The sequence below is a fragment of the Delphinapterus leucas genome, chromosome 3 (assembly GCF_059928025.1).
Source record: "Delphinapterus leucas isolate spDelLeu-1000000601 "Yukka" chromosome 3, BTC_Dleu_Yukka2, whole genome shotgun sequence".
In the NCBI taxonomy this organism is placed as follows: Eukaryota; Metazoa; Chordata; class Mammalia; order Artiodactyla; family Monodontidae; genus Delphinapterus; species Delphinapterus leucas.
The window spans coordinates 8,014,760-8,036,200 of record NC_143131.1 but is presented as its reverse complement, the minus strand read 5'-3'; the positions used below and the strand labels follow the sequence as shown (position 1 = coordinate 8,036,200).

The following is a 21,441-nucleotide window of genomic DNA, read 5'->3' as shown; positions in this document are numbered from 1 at the left end:
CAAAATATTAGCAAACTGAATCTAGTCACATATAAAAAGGATTATATACCGTGACCAAGTGGGATTTATCTGAGAAAGGCAAGGTTGGTTTCATATCTGAAAATCAGTTAATGTGATACACTGTATTAACAGAATAAAGGAAAGATAACCTACATGATCATCTCAATAGCTCAGCATAACAAAGTCCAACACCCTTTTATTATAAAAAACACTCAACAGACTATAATCAAAGGGATTTCCTTTATCCTGATAAAAGGCATCTTTGAAAAACACACAGGTAACATCATCCTTAACAATGAAAGACTGGATGCTTTCCTCCCAAGATCGTACGTGTGCCATGGCTACTTCTATGGAATGTTATACTGGAGGTTCTAGCCAGGGAAATTAGGCAGGAAAATGAAATAAAAGGCATTAGATTGGAGAGGAAGAAGTACAACTATCTTTCTGTGTAGTTGATATGATCTTGTATGCAGAACATGATGTCACAACCTGAGATCCAGACCTAGAGTGGCTCACATTCGGGGTGACCTGCTCCACCGGGGTGGGCTGTCCAGTGCTCCAGTCCAGACATTGACATTCTTGTCTGGTTGAATGTAACTTTCATCCCAGAGAACAAGAACTACCCTAAGGCAAATTCATGGTTGGTCAAAAGCTCTTAAATATAACCATTTATCCTGCCTGTTCTATCAAAAGCGTGTTCAGGCTCATTAAGCATGGATACAGTGAACAGTATCTGGTTGTTTGTGTAATGCAATCAATTTTAATTAACATTCTGGTTGCAAAGCTTTTTTTTAAACAAACAGGCATAATTGACTTATATACTCACTGCAAAACAAACTTGACTCTCCCCTGTCAGGAGGCAAGAAAAATTACACTTCTTAGTGATAATTTTTGACTTGGACACTTTAATACAGTGTATTGTTACAGTATATGGAAAAGGCTGATTTGCGACAAGGTCTTTGCTCCTTCTGGTTTTTTGCCAGTTAGTTTATCACTTACAGGTGGTCCTGACAGAGATGCGGATGCACTTTTGATGACAGGAAAAATGCAGCAGAGAGATACATCCTTCCCCCAAAATCTAAGAGTTATATTAATTATAAACCACTTCTATAGGTACATAACGGTGTCTTTCTCTGGAATTCTGTTTAATGTGATGCCTTTCGTATCCCTTCTCCCTCTGTGCCCTCAGCTTCCTCCCCCTGAGAATGATGCGGATTCTCTCATCAAAGCTCTGTTCACGTCTGTTACATGGTATTTAGCAAGGATAATAAGAACCAAAGGAAAAAAAAACTTTAACTATACATTAGCATGAAATAATAAAAATCCCCCCCTCTTTAAGTGATAGGTGATAGAATCTCAAAATGAAAGGTTCTTTGTTAAAAGAAAGAATTGAAGAATGAAAAGGAGAAAAGGCATTTAAATATTCATCACCAATACAGATTATTGCAGCCTTTCTCCGATAATAGGACTTAGCAGCTTTGAGATGTTCCGCCCACTTGAAAGTCCTGTGAGGCTGGAAAGGGAAAAGGAGTTACATTTGGCAGAGATAAGAGCTTCCACTTCATGCCAACAATAAGGGCTGAAGACCTGAATTTTCCGAAGGTCTGCGGTGTTCTCTTTCTACACTCACTCCTTAGGTGAGCTCATTCACCTCCCAGGGATATAAATACAACCTATGCGCTGATTCTTCCAAATTATGACTCCAGCTCTGACTCCTTTCATGAACCGCTGGTTCACATACACCCTCCCCTCCCCACCGTGAAGCCCCACCACCTGGACACTTAATATGCACGCACATGCCTTTGATGCTCAGAGCTGAGCCTTTCATTCCATGCTCCTCTCTGACTTGTTTCTTCCCCTGGAGTCTCCCTCTCTGTAAATGGCTGCCCAATTTTTCCATTTGCTCAGGCCGAAAACAAAAAACAAAAAAAATCCACAGAACTTAGCTTTCTCTTATTCTTCATCTCCAATCTAATAGCAAGACTTTCCTCATTGCTCTTCATAACACATCTCAGAATTTGATCACTTTTTACACCTCCACTGCTACTCAAGTGCAAACCATCATCTTCCTTGGTCTTCCTATTCCCACCCTCTCCCTCTTCCGGAACAGCAAGAACAATACCCCAAGCACAGCCACAGCATGTCCTCAGCTGAGAACCTTCCAGGGCTTCTCATCACACTGAGCATTCAATCTGAAGTTCTCCAGTAGCCTGTGAAGGTCACCACGACCTGCCCGTCTCACTGCTCCTGTGATCCCATCTCCATACTCTCTCAGGGCTTACTGTGCTCCTGCCATCCTGCCTCCTTGCTGTTCCTTGAACACACCTGTGACTTCCATCATCTAGAATGTTCTTCTGCCAGATATCCACGTAATTCTCATTTCAATTCATTCAGACTTCTCTTCAATATCACTCAATCAGTGATGCCTTCCCTGACAGCCCTCATCTGAATTACCACCTTCCCTCACTCTATAGTAGCCTACTCTTTTAATTTTTCTTAAAGCTTATTACAACTGAATTAATACGTATTTGTTTATTACATTAGTGTTGTGCCTCCTAATAGAATGTAAGCTGTATGAGAGAAAGGACTTTTGGGGGGTTACTTACGGCTGCTTTCCCAGCATCTCGAACTATGCCTGGTATATGATAGCTTGATAAACAGGTGTAGGGTGATTCCACAAATGATGGACAGAATGTATGTATGAATTTCTCTTATGGATTTCTATTTTTACTACAAATGCTCAGAATATTGCCCAGATACAAAGTAAAAGTATAATGGCCTGTTTCATTGAGTAAAAACGCATTCAGCTCCCTTTTTATTGTTATTGTCCTTCAAATCTTACTGTATCAGTGACATATAGGTAACCACAACTAAAATCACCTTTCATTCCTGGAGAGATTACTGGTTTTCATGAAATCCATTTTTTCCTGATAATAGAATTTTCAGATGGGCACCCTGTTACACAGACTAAAGGCTACACATTCCAGCCTCCCTTGCAGCTAGGTTTGCACATGTGACTAAGATCTCAGTCTTGAGTTATAGACCGAAGTGTCATGAGGTAGTTTCTTGGAGGCGTCCGCAGAGACTCAGTTATAAATGCTTTTGCCTTCTGCTTCTGGGTCTGTTCCTCTATCTTGTTGCTCAGAATGTGGATGCTGCCATCTTAGAAATGAAGATGAGGACCAAACTCTAGGAAAAGCAGAGCTGTGTGCTGGAGGGACCCAGGACTCCCAAGGAATCTGAGGGACCTCAGACCTTTGATTATGGAGAAGGAATAAAACTTCTAACTTATATTCAAGCTACTAACTGTGAGGCATTTCCTTACTTTCAGGTGACCTGAATCCAGAGTTGAATATTGTTCATCTCAGTAAAAGGTACCTGGTTCATTTATCTTGGACAGTGAGAATTATCTTCCTTCATTTTCTGCTTCCCTTCCCTTCCCTTCTCTTCCTTCTTTATTTTTTGCTTTGCCCAAAGATTCACATCCACTGCATCAAGGTACACAGGGAGCAAATTACCTTCATGGTATCCAATATGGGGGCCAACCAATTTGGTTACCCACCAAAGAAAACTGCCTTCACAAAAGTTGTTCTCCATCATTTCTGTTTAGAAAACAAGCCTTCTTTCAATGGACATGAATGATTCTATCATTAAACTTTCTCCTATTTTTTCCCCTTTTTGAAGATAACAAAATAAAAGCAACTCTTTTGAAATGATTATTAAATCATTAATGAGCATTGATTATTAACATGAGTAAGAGAATGCGTATTAAAGAATCTCAGTGGAAATAATAGAGACATTTTATATCATAATTTGCTATTAATTTTCCTTAAGGAAAATGTCATTATTCTTAATTTTGCTTGGGTAATGAAACATATGATATCTCACTGAACCTTATTAGGAAAAAATTCTTATTTTAATAATTGCCATGAATGGTTTAACATCTATTTAGTTTGGCAGACAATATGAATGAAACTACTAAAAAATGTAAAAATTCATGCTTGCTCATTTCTGGTCTTTGAAGGTAGCTCACATTTCTGATAAAGTTATAGTACAAAGCTGACAGAAGTGAGAGAACAACTCCAAAAAGAGGGGCCAACTAATAATTTAATTACATCTGCTCAAATCCTGAGACTAGAGCCAGATTTGAAAATTATGGGCCCAAAAGGGATGATGTAAGGTCCCCTTTCAGGGAAACACTTCCCCTTTCTGGTCCTTTCAAGGTCATAAGTTCCTCCTTAGTTATTCATTCACTCACTATTTATTCATTTACTCACTCATTTCTCTCCTTCCCCGCCCCCCCAAAACATGAAGCAGTTTACCAAAAGAACAAACAAAATAAAACTGTAATTCAGCATATTTAAAAACAAGCTAGGGCATATTAGAAAAAGTGAGACGTGCCATTATCTCAATAAACATGCTTCATAAAATATAACAGAATTATTATTTTTAAATGGATGCACTCAGAGCAAGGAAGAGAACGCACTAGACACACAGAGGGTATTCAAAGTAGAATGCCAAGAGGCACTGACACTAAATGGCCCAGGAGGGACCAGGGGCTGATACATGCCATGGAGTGAATGTGAGATTTAATGTCAGTACAAGGTTGGTGATGCTCACAGGACTATCTCAATGGAAAACTAGAACTGAGCTCTTGAATAAAGTCAGAAGGCATAAAGGCCTGTCCTATCAGGAAACATAAAAACTATGCCCAACAGCCTGGTAATTTTCAGGGATGCCAAGTACCTATGTAGGGTCATAAGTAGAAAAGGAATAATCTTTGACAACTGAGATCCCCAATCCTGATCCACGTTAAGGGGCTAATCAAACTCACATGACCTAAGTATTTTTAAAAAATACTGTGGCTTGAACTGGTGAACCCCAGAGGTCCTGGCAGAGATACAGTGAAAACTATATCATAGTGATACCTTCAGAACTCAGAACACATGAGATCACCATGGACCTAAACCCTTGCTTTGATGAACTCACAGTTGAAATTACAGATAACAGAAGGAGACACATGACCACAAAAGAGACAATAGTGAGAGTAAATAACAGAATTCATGCACGTATGAACCATAAATAACAGAAGGAAACAAGTGATATTTTCATACAACATGTTTAAAATCTGAAAATAAATGGAAAAAATAAAAAGCATAGGCAAAGTAGAGAATTATAAGAAAAACTCAGATAAAAAGTAGACTTCTTAGATATGAAAAAGTGATCTTTGAAATTATAAACTCATTGTGGATGAGGAATTCACCAGAATGCAGCACAAAGAGTTAAAGAGGTGGAAACTTTGAGGAAAAATTACAGGACCTGGAGCACAGAATGAACAGCACAATGTACAATTAATAAGAGCTCTAGGAGGAAAGGACAGAGAAAAAGAGAGAAGCAATATGTGAGGTGAAACAGGCAGTCAATTGCTAAGAACTAAGCAAAGACAAGAATCCTCAGACTGAACAAAAATCACAACTAGTCACGTAGGGAAATAAGAACAAGTGCATATCTAGAAACAATACAGTAAAAATCCTGGTCACCACCCCCCCCCCAAAAAAAAGCTGAAAAACATACAAATAGGAAAGACCGATTCCTTACAAAGGAATGTAATGGGATTGACAGAAGACATTTCCTTAGCAACAACAGAAGCTGAAATTCAATGTAATGATATCATCAAAATAGTAAGGGAAAATAAGAATTTTACACCCAAACTATTATTCAAGGGTAAATTGAAATAAAGCAGCTAAAGATATTTTAATACAAACAAAAAAAGGAGCTATTGCAACTCACAGATACTAACTAAAGGAACTAATAAATGATACACATCAGCAAGAAGGAGCATAAACTTGTAGGAAGAAATAATGTTTACAAAGCACTGATGAACAAACAAAATGATAAAGAATGTGAGTAAGTCTAAATCAATATTGACTGTAATTACCATCTGGAACTAAAATCCTAAGAAATAATTACCTAGAAGAGACATAATGATTAACTTTATAATTTATTAAACTAAGAATATGTGTTAAAATTTCAATGGTAATCATTGAAAGAAAATATATAGGATCCCCCTTCTCTCCCCCCTGCTCTATATATATAGTAAAGGAAAAACAAGAATAAAGAAAACTTGATGAATCCTTTAGAGGTTAAGAAGGTGGGAGATTTGGGGCATGGGGAAAACCAAAGAAAAGCAAAGTAAATGAAATATAAAATAAGAGAGTAGAAGTGGGTCCACACGCATCAATAAAAGAATCAAAATACAAATGGAATAAAGTCACATTAATATACAAAAAGATATCAGATTGAATAAATAAAAAGACCCCATAACAATAGGTACTGTTTACAGGAAGCATACCCAACCAATAATGTCCCCAAGAGCACAGAAACTTATATGTAGTCAGTATGACACAGGCTCAACATTTGTGAAATCTGGATTGTGTGCAAATGCATATTTATTATATTATGTTCTGTACTTTTCTGTATCTTTGAAATATTTCAGAGTAAGAATTTTTAAAAAAAGAAAAATTAGGACATTAACGTGAAAGAAAAATGAAGGAAAAAGACTATACTATACTATACTATACTATACTATACTGTGAGGTTGGTATAGAAAGTGCAGGTCTAAAGTCTCCAAGAAAGGCATCCGCAGACCTTACTCTGCGCCTTCTAACTGCCAACACAGAGAGGGAAATGTGACCCGTACCTATTTCACAACACTCATGCTCAAAATCCAACTTGTTGCTCAAGAGAAACACAGTAATTGGTAATGATGCCTGAGGGAATGAACTTCGATGGGTTCTCATAAAACAACACAACAGAAAAGAGACAAAAAAATAAAAGCGAAGACAGAAAAGACACCAACTTGATTTTTTTAAAAGTGTAATTCCATGTAATGTTTTTCCTGGTCCCCAGAAGTCCTTTTGTCCTCTTTGGCATCGTCTTTTATAACGCTCTGGTCACTTTCTCCCCTCCCAAACAGTAGGTGATAAACCCTGTCTTAATTGTGATGTAGAAAATATGAAAATACTCATCCAATAGGAAGATGTAGAAAAATGAATGAATGTCTCTACTTTAGAGTATAAATAAGGGCTCATTCCCCTTGGTAACATTTGTTTCAACTACATCACTTTTTACATGCCCTTCGGCTTTACTATTCAATAAGCCCTGTCTGTGCAGGAACAGCTGTTTCTGTCCTGTACCATGTGGCAGAGGCCTGGAACTTAGAAGAAGCTTAATTGTTAACATTTTTTTTTTCATTGGAAAACTGACAGGTTGACCTTGGCAAATTTCACTGAAGACTGTGTAAGTCTAGAGGAAGAACTCATTTGGCAAATGTACTTCAATGCTCATTTATGGGGGGAAAGAGGAGGAAGGGGGTGGCCAGTGGGAACCTCTTCTAAAAGGGGGCAGATAGCTTTGGGATTGTACATGTACGAATAATACGATCACTTGTTATTAATCTTTAAATGCCTTGGTATTGGCTAGTTGTCCAGAAGAACATCCTTTGGGGTATGAAGGGAAAGGCAGACCATTTCTTTCTAGTTTGCTCAGCATCTTCATGAGACAAACTGTAACCCAGCCTCAGCAATTCAGGTTGCCCACAAATGCTGGCTGCACCGCTGAAGTTAAATGCAATAATACAACTAACTCCAACTAGATTGAAAATGGTCGCTGTGGCCTTTACAAAAGAGGTAATGATGAGTGGAAAGAAAATTTTTCTTAAATTTCTTTCTTATCCCCAATTATTGAAAGAAGGACAAGCATTTTCTTTTAGATTGTAGGATGAGAAAAAATCAGTTTCTTTAAAGAAAGTCAGTTGACTTACATTCCACCCCTTAATAAGGTATAAGAGAACGTCTACCTAGGAATCATGGAGTGATTGGGTTTTCACCAGTAGGAGGAAAAATGTGAAATCTGGTTACCCAGTTCTCTGTACCCAGGTCTCTCCTGGGAGGGGCAAGCTAGACAGTGACTCATAACACTCAGAGATGGCGGCGAGGGTGGGCTTCAGGGAGAACATGAAATCAGAATGGAGGGGTGGGCAAAGTAAGCCCAGAGCAGGTTTTGTCCTTTCAATACATAATAGTGTTGTTTGTTTATTAGAAACAACATCTGGTGATTTTGCTCTTCCTGGGTAAACATACTGGGTTACATTTCTTAGACATAAGCATCAGAATAATATGGAAATCAAAGTAAAATGGTTAAATTTATTTTTTAAAAAATCCCTAGAAGGTCAATCAACATGTCCACTTTGAAAATTCAAAATTACTAAAACTGAATAAGACACGGGGGCCACTTAGCTTCACAGAGCCTGAAATCACCTCCCCTGCCCGCCGTCCTCTCCCCACCCTGCCTGCCGCCCGCCCATGTTACATAAGCGCTCCGTTGGAAACTGTGCATCCTCTCGTAACCCTTAGTATAACTGAGTCCAGCAGAAATACACACCCAATGAGAATGACAATGTAGAACCGTATGTACTTACTTGGGTAAGACCAGGATCTGCACGATGAAGATGCAGAAGAATATGAGGCAGGCGCAGGTCACGTAATACTTGAAGGCTGGCAGTGCAGTGGCTCGGTACTAAGGGGGGAAAAGAAACCAGGAATGACAGCTTGTCTGAGAGAAGGGCTGAAACAGTCATCCAGCAGGTACATCTAACTGTACCTGGTTCATCCATCACACTCGTCACCTGCAGACTGTGGAAAAATACAACCTAAGGACAGTGGCTGTTCACCTCTGGCAACGAGAGCTTCCTCTCTCCAAACGAGCTGTGAAAGGGTGACTTCAAAGACCATGACTTTCGTGAGTCGACCTGTTCAGAAACCCATGTAGAGGCAATCGAATCCCTCCAGCAAGGAGACAGAGCACCTGGCCAGAAAGACGAGTGAGTGAACTGAATGGACCAATGAAGTGTGCAGGTGTCCTGCTTCCCTTGTGGGTCTAAGGTCTGAGATTGCTTGTGGAAAGCAACTGACTTTTCACATAGCCATATTTTGCTTTTGAAGAGTACTGAGGAAATGCAATATTCTCATTTTATTTATTTGTTTTAGCTTTTTATTTTATTATCGAGAGGTGGTGAGTGAAATTATAAGACAGAAGACCAGCAGGCTCTGTCCTCTACGAACATCTGTTTGCCTGTCTGGGCCTGGCTGTTGGACTCTTTCTACTTGCCCAGCATAATCAGCAGTTTCACATGGCTTTCCATAACATCCAGGATCATAAACTGACCAGTGTAGCTGCCCGCCTGGGGCTGCCATTCTTGGCTTATGCAGGAAAAGCCAGCCAACGCTGCACTCAGTCTGCCACATGTCCCCTTGACTCTGGTGATGGTGTGCCGGGCACTCTCAAGGCTTTCTGCGGACTAACTCATTTAATCCTCACAACAATTGCGTGAGGCAGGAACTATTGCTGTCTCTAGTTTTGTATGAAAAAACTTTGGACCAGAACAACTGATTAACATTCTTAGAAACACACAGCACATGGTGCAACCAGAATCTTCATCCCGCTGGACTGGCTCCCGAACCCAGGCTTCCAACCATGAGGCACTATTGCCTCTCAAACAAGGGTTCTATGATAAAATTAAAGGAAATCAAGTTTTTGTGGCAATGCTATCAAAGCCTCCTGACAATGCTGGCAGGTTGCATTAGCGTATCTGCACAAACTGTGTCCCAAGTTATGGGAAGTTAGGTGTGTACTTCTCGGGTTTAGCCTCTGGGATTTTGGTGCAGATGATGGACCTCTGGGTGGTCTGGCTTCTCTTCCTCTATGTCTTGCTGCTTTTTACCCCTCCTGCTGGCCTGAAGAGCAGGTTGGGAATAGGAGGCCAAAAAGTGAGCTTAAATCGCAATGCTGTCTAAAGTCTGCCTCTGCAAATATGTACCCATGGGGAATGTCAGCAAAAGCTGCATGTTTTAATAATGATCATTTTCTGTTTACTAGAATATTTCTTTGGTGACTTTTGTGACTTCATAGCCAGGATAATTTACAAAGCTGATGAAGAAGCTCTGCTAGCGTAATTGCTGAAATGTGATTATATTTTATGCACTCAGTTATGTCCTTATTTTCTGTGCTTTGTGCAGAGACATGACTTGGAATTTCCTTGTGGTATTAATCAAAGAAAAGGACTTCTATCAGGAAGGAAATAATTTAACATTTAAACAGTAAGTAGTCATTAGTGTCTAAGTTGCTTAATAATAATAAATTGTATCAAACATAAATTTGGTAAACTCTCTGCAGTCAAAGTCCTTGACTTAGAAGCAGAAAAGTGATCTTCTTGATCACTCACTAGAACAAAAGAAAGATTTGATGTAATTGTAAAGTCCAACCTTGATGAGTTTTGGAAAGAATTTTGATATTTTCTATGTCCATTCAATATCCATAAAACAATGAACTGAATTTTCTCAACAGAGTTTTAATACCTGTGCTGTGACTGTTGCCATTAACATAGTAGCTTCTGTTCAAACTAAAACTATAATTATATGGTTAGATGGTGCAAATTACCTCTAACCTGCTCTTTTTTTAGATCAACACACAAAAAAAGGCAAATGAATAAGGCCAACCTAGAACAGTTGTCCTTTCTGCAATAATTACTTAATTCATTTTAGCAAATCCTGGTTAAGCTTGACATGTATAAATTAAATGTCTGGTTATTTATTTGTGCCTGAAATAGCTCTACTTTAGGAGTTAAAATGTGAAAGTATTTAGATGCAACAAAACTTAAAAGTTTCTAATTCTCCCAAACAGGGGTTGAATGTAAATCTCATATTTTTATCAAAAAGTTAAAATAATTTGTGTAAAGACACTGTAAATTTGTCAGAAAGGATTTTGCTTTCTTTTAAAATCTTTTCTAAGAAAATTTCTCACTGAGAAAGCAAGATATTAACTTCTTCCCTTTCCCTTAGCTCCACATCACACAGACATCATTTACTAACAGGAGTGTTGAAAGAGGTGACTAGCCAAAGACAGAAACCTGGTAACCAGAAATGTGGTAAAACAATATATGCCTGGAATAACCACCGGAAAAGCTAGAAAGAAATCGGATATGGTTAGAGGCAGTTTAAATGTTTCATGTAAAATGCTATGAATACAATTTTATGATGGAATTTTTAAAAAACTAATATTTTGGAAAAATGATTGATTTTGAAGAAAAAAATAGCTTACTTCTTTTTCTAGTATTTTATTGTAGAAAAGCAATGAGATTCTCTGAATGTCTTCAGACTTGAGCCATTGCCTGGAAATAAAAAGGACAGACACATTATAAAACCAAACCTCCAACCAAACATCTGGAACTATTTTTTAAAAATGACTTGCATTTTTCTTTCTTCATAATGCCAAATATGGAATCTAGGTTTGTTAACAGGATATGCAAACATAATATGCTTATTCACATATTGCTCTCCTTGAAAATTCTATATTACAAACCAACTGTCAAACCAAATTGAAACTCAAGTTATCCAACTTAAATAATTAGGGAGATAAGTCATCAAAAGGACTCAAGTACGTCAATAAATTTATTCCCTTATGTCTTACTGAAACGACATGTTACTTTCATCTCCTAAAGGATCTGGTTCAGAGAGAAGCACCATTTTTCTTAGCTTATAGCAAGCAACACATCACAGAGCATCAGAAATATTTAGAGTGGCTTCCAGATGTAGGCAAGAAGATTTTACTCCTTTCACACTTACTAAAAATACTTTCATTGTCATGTTTTTCATTTCTATAAAGTAAAAAAAAAGTCATGCTTGAATACAGATTTCAAAAAATGGGTACAAATACTAATATAAGAAGCAATCAGGTCAGACCACTAACATAGTACATTGATGCCAACATAAACACACACATACATAATACATATATATCTCTCAGATGTTGAAAAATAAAAAGCATATGGAAGTAACATTCTTATACATTGATTGACTTTCAGAAATCTGTTTTGGGAAAGCAGTTGAGATAGAGAAAGACCTTAAAGACAAAACTCTTCTTCACTAGAACATTGTGTATAATCACAGGTTAAACGGCCACCCTGGGTATATGACCCAGCAAGCTGGGCATATGATGCCCAGCACAGTCACACATTTTGCAGCAAAATCAACACACAGTTTATGAAATAAAGCTAAGAAAACAGAGAGATATCACATTCTTATAGCCATGAGTACAGAAATGTAAGAAAAAATTGAAATCTATGCATCAAGAAAAATACCTAGAAATAAATACAAACAAAATAAATTACCATCTAGGCTAAGTCACTACACTGAGGAATTTTTATTTCTACTTTCTGATTTTTTAAAAATAAAGACTTTTATAATTAAAATATATAATTACCTGAATTGCATATGTATATGCATGTAGTATTTATGCACAAATACCTGCATATTTATGTATATATTTCCAAGTGTATATAACTATATAGCTACATCTACATTTATATCTATACTTATATATCTATATATAGGCAGAGAGAGTATATATATATATACTTCTAGAGATAAAATGTTATACCTGTGAAAACAATGATCAAGTCCCAAGAATTCCTAAATATAGCACTTTTCCAACCCATTGGTCATATCTCTATGGATTTTGACTAACTGCAATGTATTTGGGAGATAAAGACAAATGGGGAAGGCCTTTGACGATCCAGGAATAAAGACCAAGTGAACTGTCACACATTATCACATAATCAACAGGGACAGTCACCTCCTGATTTCAGACTCAGGTAGAAATGTACACTGAGGTTTCACATTAGGGTTGACCCAGTTAACCCAGGACACAGCCTCATTTGAGGAGGAACATCTCCAGGGCTACCTGGACAGCCGTGTGCCTGGAACATCTGGACAGTTCTGAAGATGCTCACAGCACACGCACCACGATGAACTTGAGTCTCCCAGGAGACTAAAGCACAGACAGTGCAATTTCAACTGTAGCCCAGAAGTCAGTCATGTATTCTAGAATGATTGCCATTAAGAGTGAGAACTTTAAAAATACTTTTGGATTCAAGGTTATAAGCTTTAGGTATCAGGAAAATAATTTTTTTTTGATATTATGACTGCCCCAGCTGCAGAGATAGGTTATTGTTCTGTTTTATGGCACGAGTTGGAGGAATCCAAGGTTGGTTAATATTAGAAGAAGCAGAAAATAAAATTTAAGATAAATTTTAACTATACTCATTTTTTAGAACTGTGTATTCATTATGGATATCCTATGAATAATGTATTTCAGTAACTTATTAAAAAGTTTATTTTCTTTATTACAGATGAAATTTCTATTTAAAAAATGCTCCTGGATAATATAAGCTTGGAAATAAAATACGAGCAAAATTTATAAAGTGGAGATAAAACCAGCTCCTCATTGGTTAGTGGGGCCCCCATCTTTCTAGGTTTTAGTTACCTGTCTGTCCTGCAGGTGGACAGGAAGCCCTCAAGGCAAAGTCTGCCTTTCTTTGTGTCCCCAACACCTAACACAGGTTCATAAGACTTGATCCCTGGATGGATGTTTGGAGAAAGGACGGAATTCCAATTGTTGGTTCAAGGTATTTGCTCATAAGAATCTTGGCTGCAAGCAGAGTTGCTGTACAACTAATTAGCCATAAGGCCGTTTTGCCATAATAGATAAAATAACTGTTGATTCACAATTTTGGATTCATTACACTAGAAAATGATAATATATCAATCTTTGCACATCCTTCAGTGAGCAGCCATCTCTCCCACCCACCAAAACCAACAGTTTACCAAGCTATGGCAAATATATAAAAGGCAGCTAGTAATTGACAACAGTCTTCGAGAGCATTAATCATTGGCTCTTTGACTGATCTAGATACAACAGCTTGTTCTCTCCTGCCGTCTCTACCAAATTTATCATGCAATAGTAGAAGCTGGAGGCAAAAGAAGAATCCAGGTCCTATCCTCCCCAAAAAGAAATGGTTGTATAATTTTTGATGAGTATACATTTCTTTTTTAAAAGTTTTAAATTTATTTTATTTTATTTTTCTTAACATCTTTATTGGAGTATAATTGCTTTACAATGGTGTGTTAGTTTCTGCTTTATAACAAAGTAAATCAGCTATACATATACATATATCCCCATATCTCCTCCCGCCTGCGTATCCCTCCCACCCTCCCTATCTCACCCCTCTAGGCGGTCACAAAGCACTGAGCTGATCTCCCTGTGCTATGTGGCTGCTTCCCACTAGCTACCTATTTTACATTTGGTAGTGTGTATATGTCCATGCCACTCTCTCACTTCGTCCCAGCTTACCCTTCCCCCTCCCCGTGTCCCCAAGTCCATTCTCTACGTCTGCATCTTTATTCCTGTCCTGCCCCAAGGTTCTTCAGAACCTTTTTTTTTTTTTAGATTCCATATATATGTGTTAGCATACGGTATTTGTTTTTCTCTTTCTGACTTACTTCACTCTGTATGACAGACTCTAGGTCCATCCACCTCACTACAAATAACTCAATTTCGTTTCCTTTTATGGTTGAGTAATATCCCATCGTTTATATGTGCCACATCTTCTTTATCCATTCATCTGTCAAGGAACATGGTGAATTTTTTTTGCCATTTGACAGTGAAGATCATGAAATAGACAGAATTGTGGTATTTGGCACAGAATTTGGCTTAGATGATTTGGTGAAATATAAGGACTGGGCATGTGATGGGACATTTCAGTACAGTCTGGATATGTATCACCAGTGATATACGTTACACATATTGATAAGAAATAGCAGAGTCCCTCCTCTGTTCATTTTACTCCCAGGGGAATCTGCAGAGGCTTAGAGCAGATTTTTTTATATCGTAAAGAATGTATGTCTGATATTAGATACTGAACCCTTAGTGATCGACCTTGAGAAAGAAAGTACCATTGCTTTCTCTAAGATACACCCAAACACAACTATAACCATGTAACTACACACATTTTAAGTGCATCTAAATACTTTTTGCATTTTTATTTTTGCAATCGAATCTTTCAAAATTTTGTTGCTAATGTTTAATGATGTCCATTTCAATGTTTCTCTTTTATTTTATCTTTTATGGCAAAACTGTCTTAGGCCAATTAGTCCTGAGGTGAATCCCCTTGCAGCAAAGATATTTATGGTGAGACTACCGGACCCACAGCTACCCTGTGCCTTCCTTTTCCCACAGCAGGTCAGGTTTGGCCAAAGGCTTCTTCCTTGAAGCCATAAGTGATGGGCCCAATTCTTCCTCTTTTGTCCTCAGAGTTAAGGAGAGCACATCCTCCCCACAGGCCTCACGTCTCTGTTGGTTCTCTGAGGTGGCCTCAGTTCCCAATACTGATTCACAGGAAACTCAGAGATTTATAAATGTCATATGGATATTTGGAGTCAGAAAGATTTGTGTGGGAAAATAAGGTCAAATATTTTGGGGAATTGGAACTACAGACAGAGAAGAGAATGGACAATGTGTGCAATATTCCTGGTCTCCTGACACTGTTCCTGACCCAAGTGGTCTCTGGCACAAAGAAAGTCAACCCCGCCCCTGCGCTACACAAAAAAATGATTATTAGTTTATACTAAGTTGCTTTTGTGCTAGGCTGAGGCCAATAAAGGAAATTCTAAACAAGATATTGACTTGAGCTGAGAGACAAAGTACTTCCACATCCTCATGCAGAATTATTCTGGAATGTTATCACAAAGGGGATGCTAAAATACAGAGAAGACCACTTTCCTTTCGCTACGGACTGACTGTTCATATCTCCCACTTCATACGCTGAAGGCCTAACCTGCAGTGTGCGTATCTGGAGATGGGGCCTCCAAGGAAGCAATTAGAGTTGAATGCAGTCCTAAGGGTGGGGACCTGACTCAAGAGAATGAGTGTACTTATGAGAAGTGACACCAGAGAGCTCGCTCTTTCTCTTTTTCTGCGTAGCCCAGAGGAAAGGCCACGGGAGCACACAGCAAGGGGACTGCCTCTTGCAAGTCAAGGAGAAAGTTCTCACCAGAAACCAACCATGCTGGCACCCTGACTCAGACTTCTAGCCTTCAGAGCTGTGAGAAAATAAATTTTTGTTGCTTAAGCCACTCAGCCCATGGCATCTTGTACAACAGTCCCAGCTGACTAACATACCACCTATCTATGCAGCCTCGAATCCAAAGGTCCAAGTGGCCTCAGTTGCGCACTAAGGTCGTAGGTGACCTGTGGCATTTGGGAAAGGTGGTCCATGGACCTGCAGCTGAAATAAATGATGCTGGATAGGTGGTCTCTCGGTGTGGAACCCCGATCCTTCCCCAGCCCTGGGGTCGGCCGGTCATCCACCCATACATGCACTCCACTCCACTCAGACATAATTAAACCTGGGTCCCATGTCCTTCATTAACTCACCAGCTCCTTTCCTGCACCCCAGAGGCCCCTGTTTCTCCCCCTTTGAACTTTTCACATTACCTCTTTCCTACTGTTTTTCTTTTTTTTTTTTTTTAAACCAATCTGGAAGAACCTGACATGGCAATCTCATTCTGAATATTAACTGTACAGCACACTCCTCTATTGAGATAAATCTTACAGGACTGCCCAGCTCCTCAAGAGAAAAATACTGCCGTGGAGGGGATGGTCTGGTCCGTCCACCCACAGGGCTTCCTCTTTCCCTCTCTGAACCTCCAGAGAGGAGAAGCTTCTGGTAATCCTCTTTGGGGCAGACCTCTGGTACACATTTTCTTCCCTCTCACCTCGCCGCCAACTAAAAATTGTCACTTGCCACCTGCCTCTACAAGGATTTTGTCACTGGCCACTGCTGTCGCTGACCTTTAACACACCTTCAAAGGGGTTCAGGGTGGAGATCATGAATGAGACATCTGTGCTCTGGGAAAACTGGCAGAAAAGGCCTTCAGATAGTTCAGATATTTTCAGGAGATTTTATGAGCCCAATTTCTTGCCTCTTCTCACATCTAGAAACACACTAAAATTACTAATGGGCACATCTGCTCCTCGAGAAGGAGCCACCTTCTGCCTAAACATGTGCTGGGTTGCACGTGCCCCCCTTCACCAAGATCACGTATATACTGACCTCCTCCCCACCTCTTTGGACAGTTCCTCAGAGCTACCTGAGAGGCTGTCTCCTGGCCTACAGTCCTCATTTTGCCCCCAGTAAAACTTAACTCACAACTCTCAGGTTGTGCATTGTTTTTCAGCTGACATCATCCACCCAGACTAAGTCAAAACCCCTGTTCTGAGCTCCGTCCTCACGGGGGCCTGGCCATCTCTGGTTTGGCTCTGCAGCATTCACTTTAGGGTCTTCCTGTCTTAAGGAATCCACTGCATACCAGCAGGATGGAGGTGATCACACAGTCATTGATTAGAACCATTCAAAGTGCTCACGCCCCACCCCCTCAGGCAGACTCCAAGTTGCTTCTCAGGGCATCCAACTTCCCACTCAAGCCTCTTTACCCTGAGAGACTCCTGCAGGGGCGTCCTGTGTCCTGATTGTGCTAAAGACTGGGGAGCACACCTCTGACCCTGGCACGTCCTGTTATCACACCATGAAGGTTTCCCTCTCTCCCTCTTAGTTTCCTTCAAGGTTTGGCCCAGGTGTCACCTCCTCCGGAAAACTTGAGACTTTTCATCTGTGCTGTCCTGCTCCTCTTTACCTGTCACAACTGTAGGGCATCTGTGCAGTGATCTTTCTTCCCCTCACTCAGGGCTTTGAGGGGTAACACGAGGCCTGGGGTCTTGGTATGCATGTCTGATGCTGAGCAAATGACGACATTGCTCACCCTTTAACAAATGCTTGCTAAATGAGTAAATGAATGAATACATGAAAATCTGCATATAAATCACTGTTTTATGTCAATAGCAGAAAATGACTGAATGGTACATCAAGCCTGGAGTCCCTACTGAATCCTCAAGGGGAAAATCAAATAAGATCAGAAGAACCTCTTATCGAAGAACAAGAGAGGTTAATGAGTAGGGCATAACAGAATGGGAGTGAAGCTAATTAAAAAAATAGGTGCATAATAGCTTCCATTTAAAAAATTCCCCTTTTGATTTTTGAGTACAGCATGACATTTTCCTCCACTTGATTTCTGAAATGTGTTGGGAAAATTACAGCATAAGCAGTTACACCAACGTTAACCACGACTTTAGCATAAAACTACGTTAAAACGCAAAGGTGGTAACCAAACATGTATTTGAGTACACAATGATACCATACTGACAGACAATTCACAAACAACCTTGACAAAAGTAAAGCAAAGCCAATGATTGTACTTTCTAATGATTCCTTTAGTAGGAACGTTCTAAAAAGTGGGCATAAAAGTAGTTTAACAAGGTAGGCGTCCTGCATGAAGACATGTTGAGGCTGATTTTATACATTTGTTTTTTATTATTACTATTACCATTGTAATTGGCTAACCTTTGTCAAGGAACAAGATTTCTTCTCTCTCCTGCTGTATTTTATTCCAGTGGGTTACAGAGTAGTAACTGCTATTTCCTCTGGTCGAATGAATCTACATTGTGTGAAATCAGACTTGCCTGGGTTTTAGCTGCCAGTATATTACAGGTAATCATTTTTTCTCAGTTGTGAGGTGTTGAGGTTTCAATCAGGGCAGAGTTGAGACTGTTTTTTACTTCAATCCTGGTATCAGGCAAAGCAGAGAACCTATCTCGGCACTGCTGGTGTGCCCTGAGTGCTCTATGGCAGGTGGAAGGCTTTATCTATTTGGGGTATACAGCAGGGATTAGGCAGGTGTGCATTCAATGTGCTGGCATATCTGAATTGCAGCTCTAGCCAGTCCTAGAGACTTTATTGTATATGTATGGAACTCCACACATACACACACCACATACATACATACATACACTCATGCGATTCCTCCATAAGTACTGTAAATATTCTGAAATGCACACTTGCAAAGCACAGTCTAGAAGAGGTATGCATTTTGCAAAGCTGTGTAACTTAATTTTGGAGGCACAGTTCAAGGTGAAAATCATTTACACTTTCCATGAGTCAACTTTCTTGATAAAAATTAAATAGGTTTCCATAAAGATGAAAACTTTCACATAAAACCTTTTTTTTTGCGGTATGCGGGCCTCTCACTGTTGTGGCCTCTCCCGTTGCGGAGCATAGGCTCCGGACGCGCAGGCTCAGCGGCCATGGCTTACGGGCCCAGCCGCTCTGAGGCATGCGGGATCCTCCCGGACCGGGGCACAAACCCGTGTCCCCTGCATCGGCAGGCAGACTCTCAACCACTGCGCCACCAGGGAAGCCCCGCATAAAACCTTTTCATTTGGATCTACTAAGGTTTTCACCGCAGTTTAATTCAATAAACATTTGTGGAGCATCTAATGAGTACCAGGAACCACACTGAGTTGTTTCCCGTCTGCCCTTCATGAGGTCAGCCATGGCACACACACCTAAGGAGAATTCCAAGGCCGGTGAATGTAATCATTCTGTGCAAGCCATGAAAGCCACGACCTTCTTTAAATCTTGTCTCCTGCCTTTTTGGACCATTTAAAACTACAGTATCAATTCTTGGCTTTATAGACTGAGTGATATCTTGGCCTCCAAAGAATTGGTCTTCCTCCTGCTGCCTCCATGAATTCAGATTCTAATGCTCAAGACCCTCTTCCAGGATTTAGAACACAGGTACCTCCACATTCTCTGATTTTTCGGGGTGGGGGGATGAATGCATTTTGAATAGTGTCACACATTACAACTTAATGATTTTCCCATGTGGAATCTACTGATCTTTAAAAAATATGCTACTGAACACACTACGCTCTAATTTTCTCTCTATAATTATGTATCATGTTGTTTATCGGTAATTTACTTGGGGAGGATTAGGCAGAGTTAAAAATTTTTTTAAAGATGAAATACTACTAACAAAAGCTATTATTAAGGATGCTTGCGGTGAGATGAATGAACTGTCTCAGAAAACTTGGCTTTGTCATGATAAGTATGACAGAGTTTGGTGGGGAATTCTTTTGGAAAACATGTCATTATTTTCAAATAATAGGATTGAAATAAGAGAGGAATGATAATTTAAAAGTACTCACTTTTGTGCATTGATTCCATCAATTGCTTGAATCATCCTTTCATTTAATTCCTCTTCAAATCTCTTCTTTTGTGACTTGGTTCTATATGAAGGAGGAAATATTTTGGGTAAGAATATTATTACTAAACTAAACAGTAAGCCTGTGTGTCTATGATGCCAAAATCTCTGTCTGATTCTGTTAAATGAATTTTTTTTAAAAAAGGAAACAGTCTATGTGCAGCCTTTTCTCTATTAACATATAGCCACTCTGTGGATTGAATGAATTGGCTAGGGTTTTTGGTGCAGTAAAATGCTGCCTTACTACTCAGAGTGAAATTAAAAAGCAACACTGAAAGATATGTCCTTGGTGTCTGAGATAAAAGAAAATTTCTGTCCCAAGAGATGCACTAGCCCTTGAATTGTTGCCTTTATAAACTTTATATTATGACAGAACATACTGGCTTTGGAAATTCCCTTGTAAAAATTTGGTGTGGTTGACAAAATAATCATTCCTATTTTATGCTTTCCTTGGTCAATTTTCAAGAATTTTCAGAACTAAAGTCTTACTTGAGACACGTCAAAGCTTCATGGCATGTATTTAAATGTTCCTCAGTTTTGGAAAGCGCTATTCACAGAAAACCCCACTTATATATGCAGACCGCTCACTTGATCTTGGAAGTAAATAATCTTCAGTCATAATATAAAATGTTTTGCAAATAAATTGTGCCAAGATAAGAATGAGTTCTCCAAGGTTAATTTGACAATTAGCATGAGAATGATGTAAAGGAGAAAATCAAAATAATACTTGTTTTTAAAAGTTAAACATCTACTGCAAAGAGTATAAGCACATCTGGCCCTTCCCGAACTGGCCTGACCGAGCCTGCACCTGAGTCTGGGTGTCCGAGTCACCTAGTCCCATGGGAGTGATCACGAGGCTTCTTTGTCTTGTGGTTGGTTAAATTACTCACTGAATAGACCTCCTACTCTGGAATAAAAATAATACTTTTCTGAGTTTAGAACTGCCTCTATATATAGATAAGAATAGTATTAAGTGTGCAATGTCATATTTATCTGTAATTAAATCTCATGGAATTATCATTAATGAGATGGATGGGTAATCTACCTACATTATATCATTGTTTGTGGATTCACACTTTCAGGTCCTGCTTTCTTTAAACAGGCTAAGGGCAGTTTTGGTTCAAAAACAGAACAATATTAAGTGATCCACCTGTAGACGCTAAGCCAATGGAATTAAGAGGTTTTAGCATGCCAAATTCCAAGCTAAATTGGAAGGCAAATTAATTTTGATCCTTCTTTTAAAAAAAGCATGGCATCTTAGCAATCATCTAAGATGGCTCATTCTCACTTATGGCTGAGGTTCTACCTTCATTTTAGACTCTTCTTTTTCTTTTAATCAGCCCTATGCCAAGTGTTGAGATTCCTGACTTCAGTTTGGTGGCTTTCTCTT

The 21,441-nt window shown here is 39.2% G+C and overlaps 1 protein-coding gene across 1 annotated transcript in view; it reads right to left on the bottom strand.

The window, feature by feature from the left end:
• Positions 1 to 21,441, bottom strand: part of ADCY2 (adenylate cyclase 2) — a 193,325-nt gene that overhangs the window by 62,005 nt on the left and 109,879 nt on the right. The window contains exon 9 of the mRNA XM_089908359.1: positions 8,480 to 8,577. Coding sequence (XP_089764485.1) covers positions 8,480 to 8,577 — 98 coding nt within the window. The remainder of the gene's footprint in view (positions 1 to 8,479; positions 8,578 to 21,441) is intronic.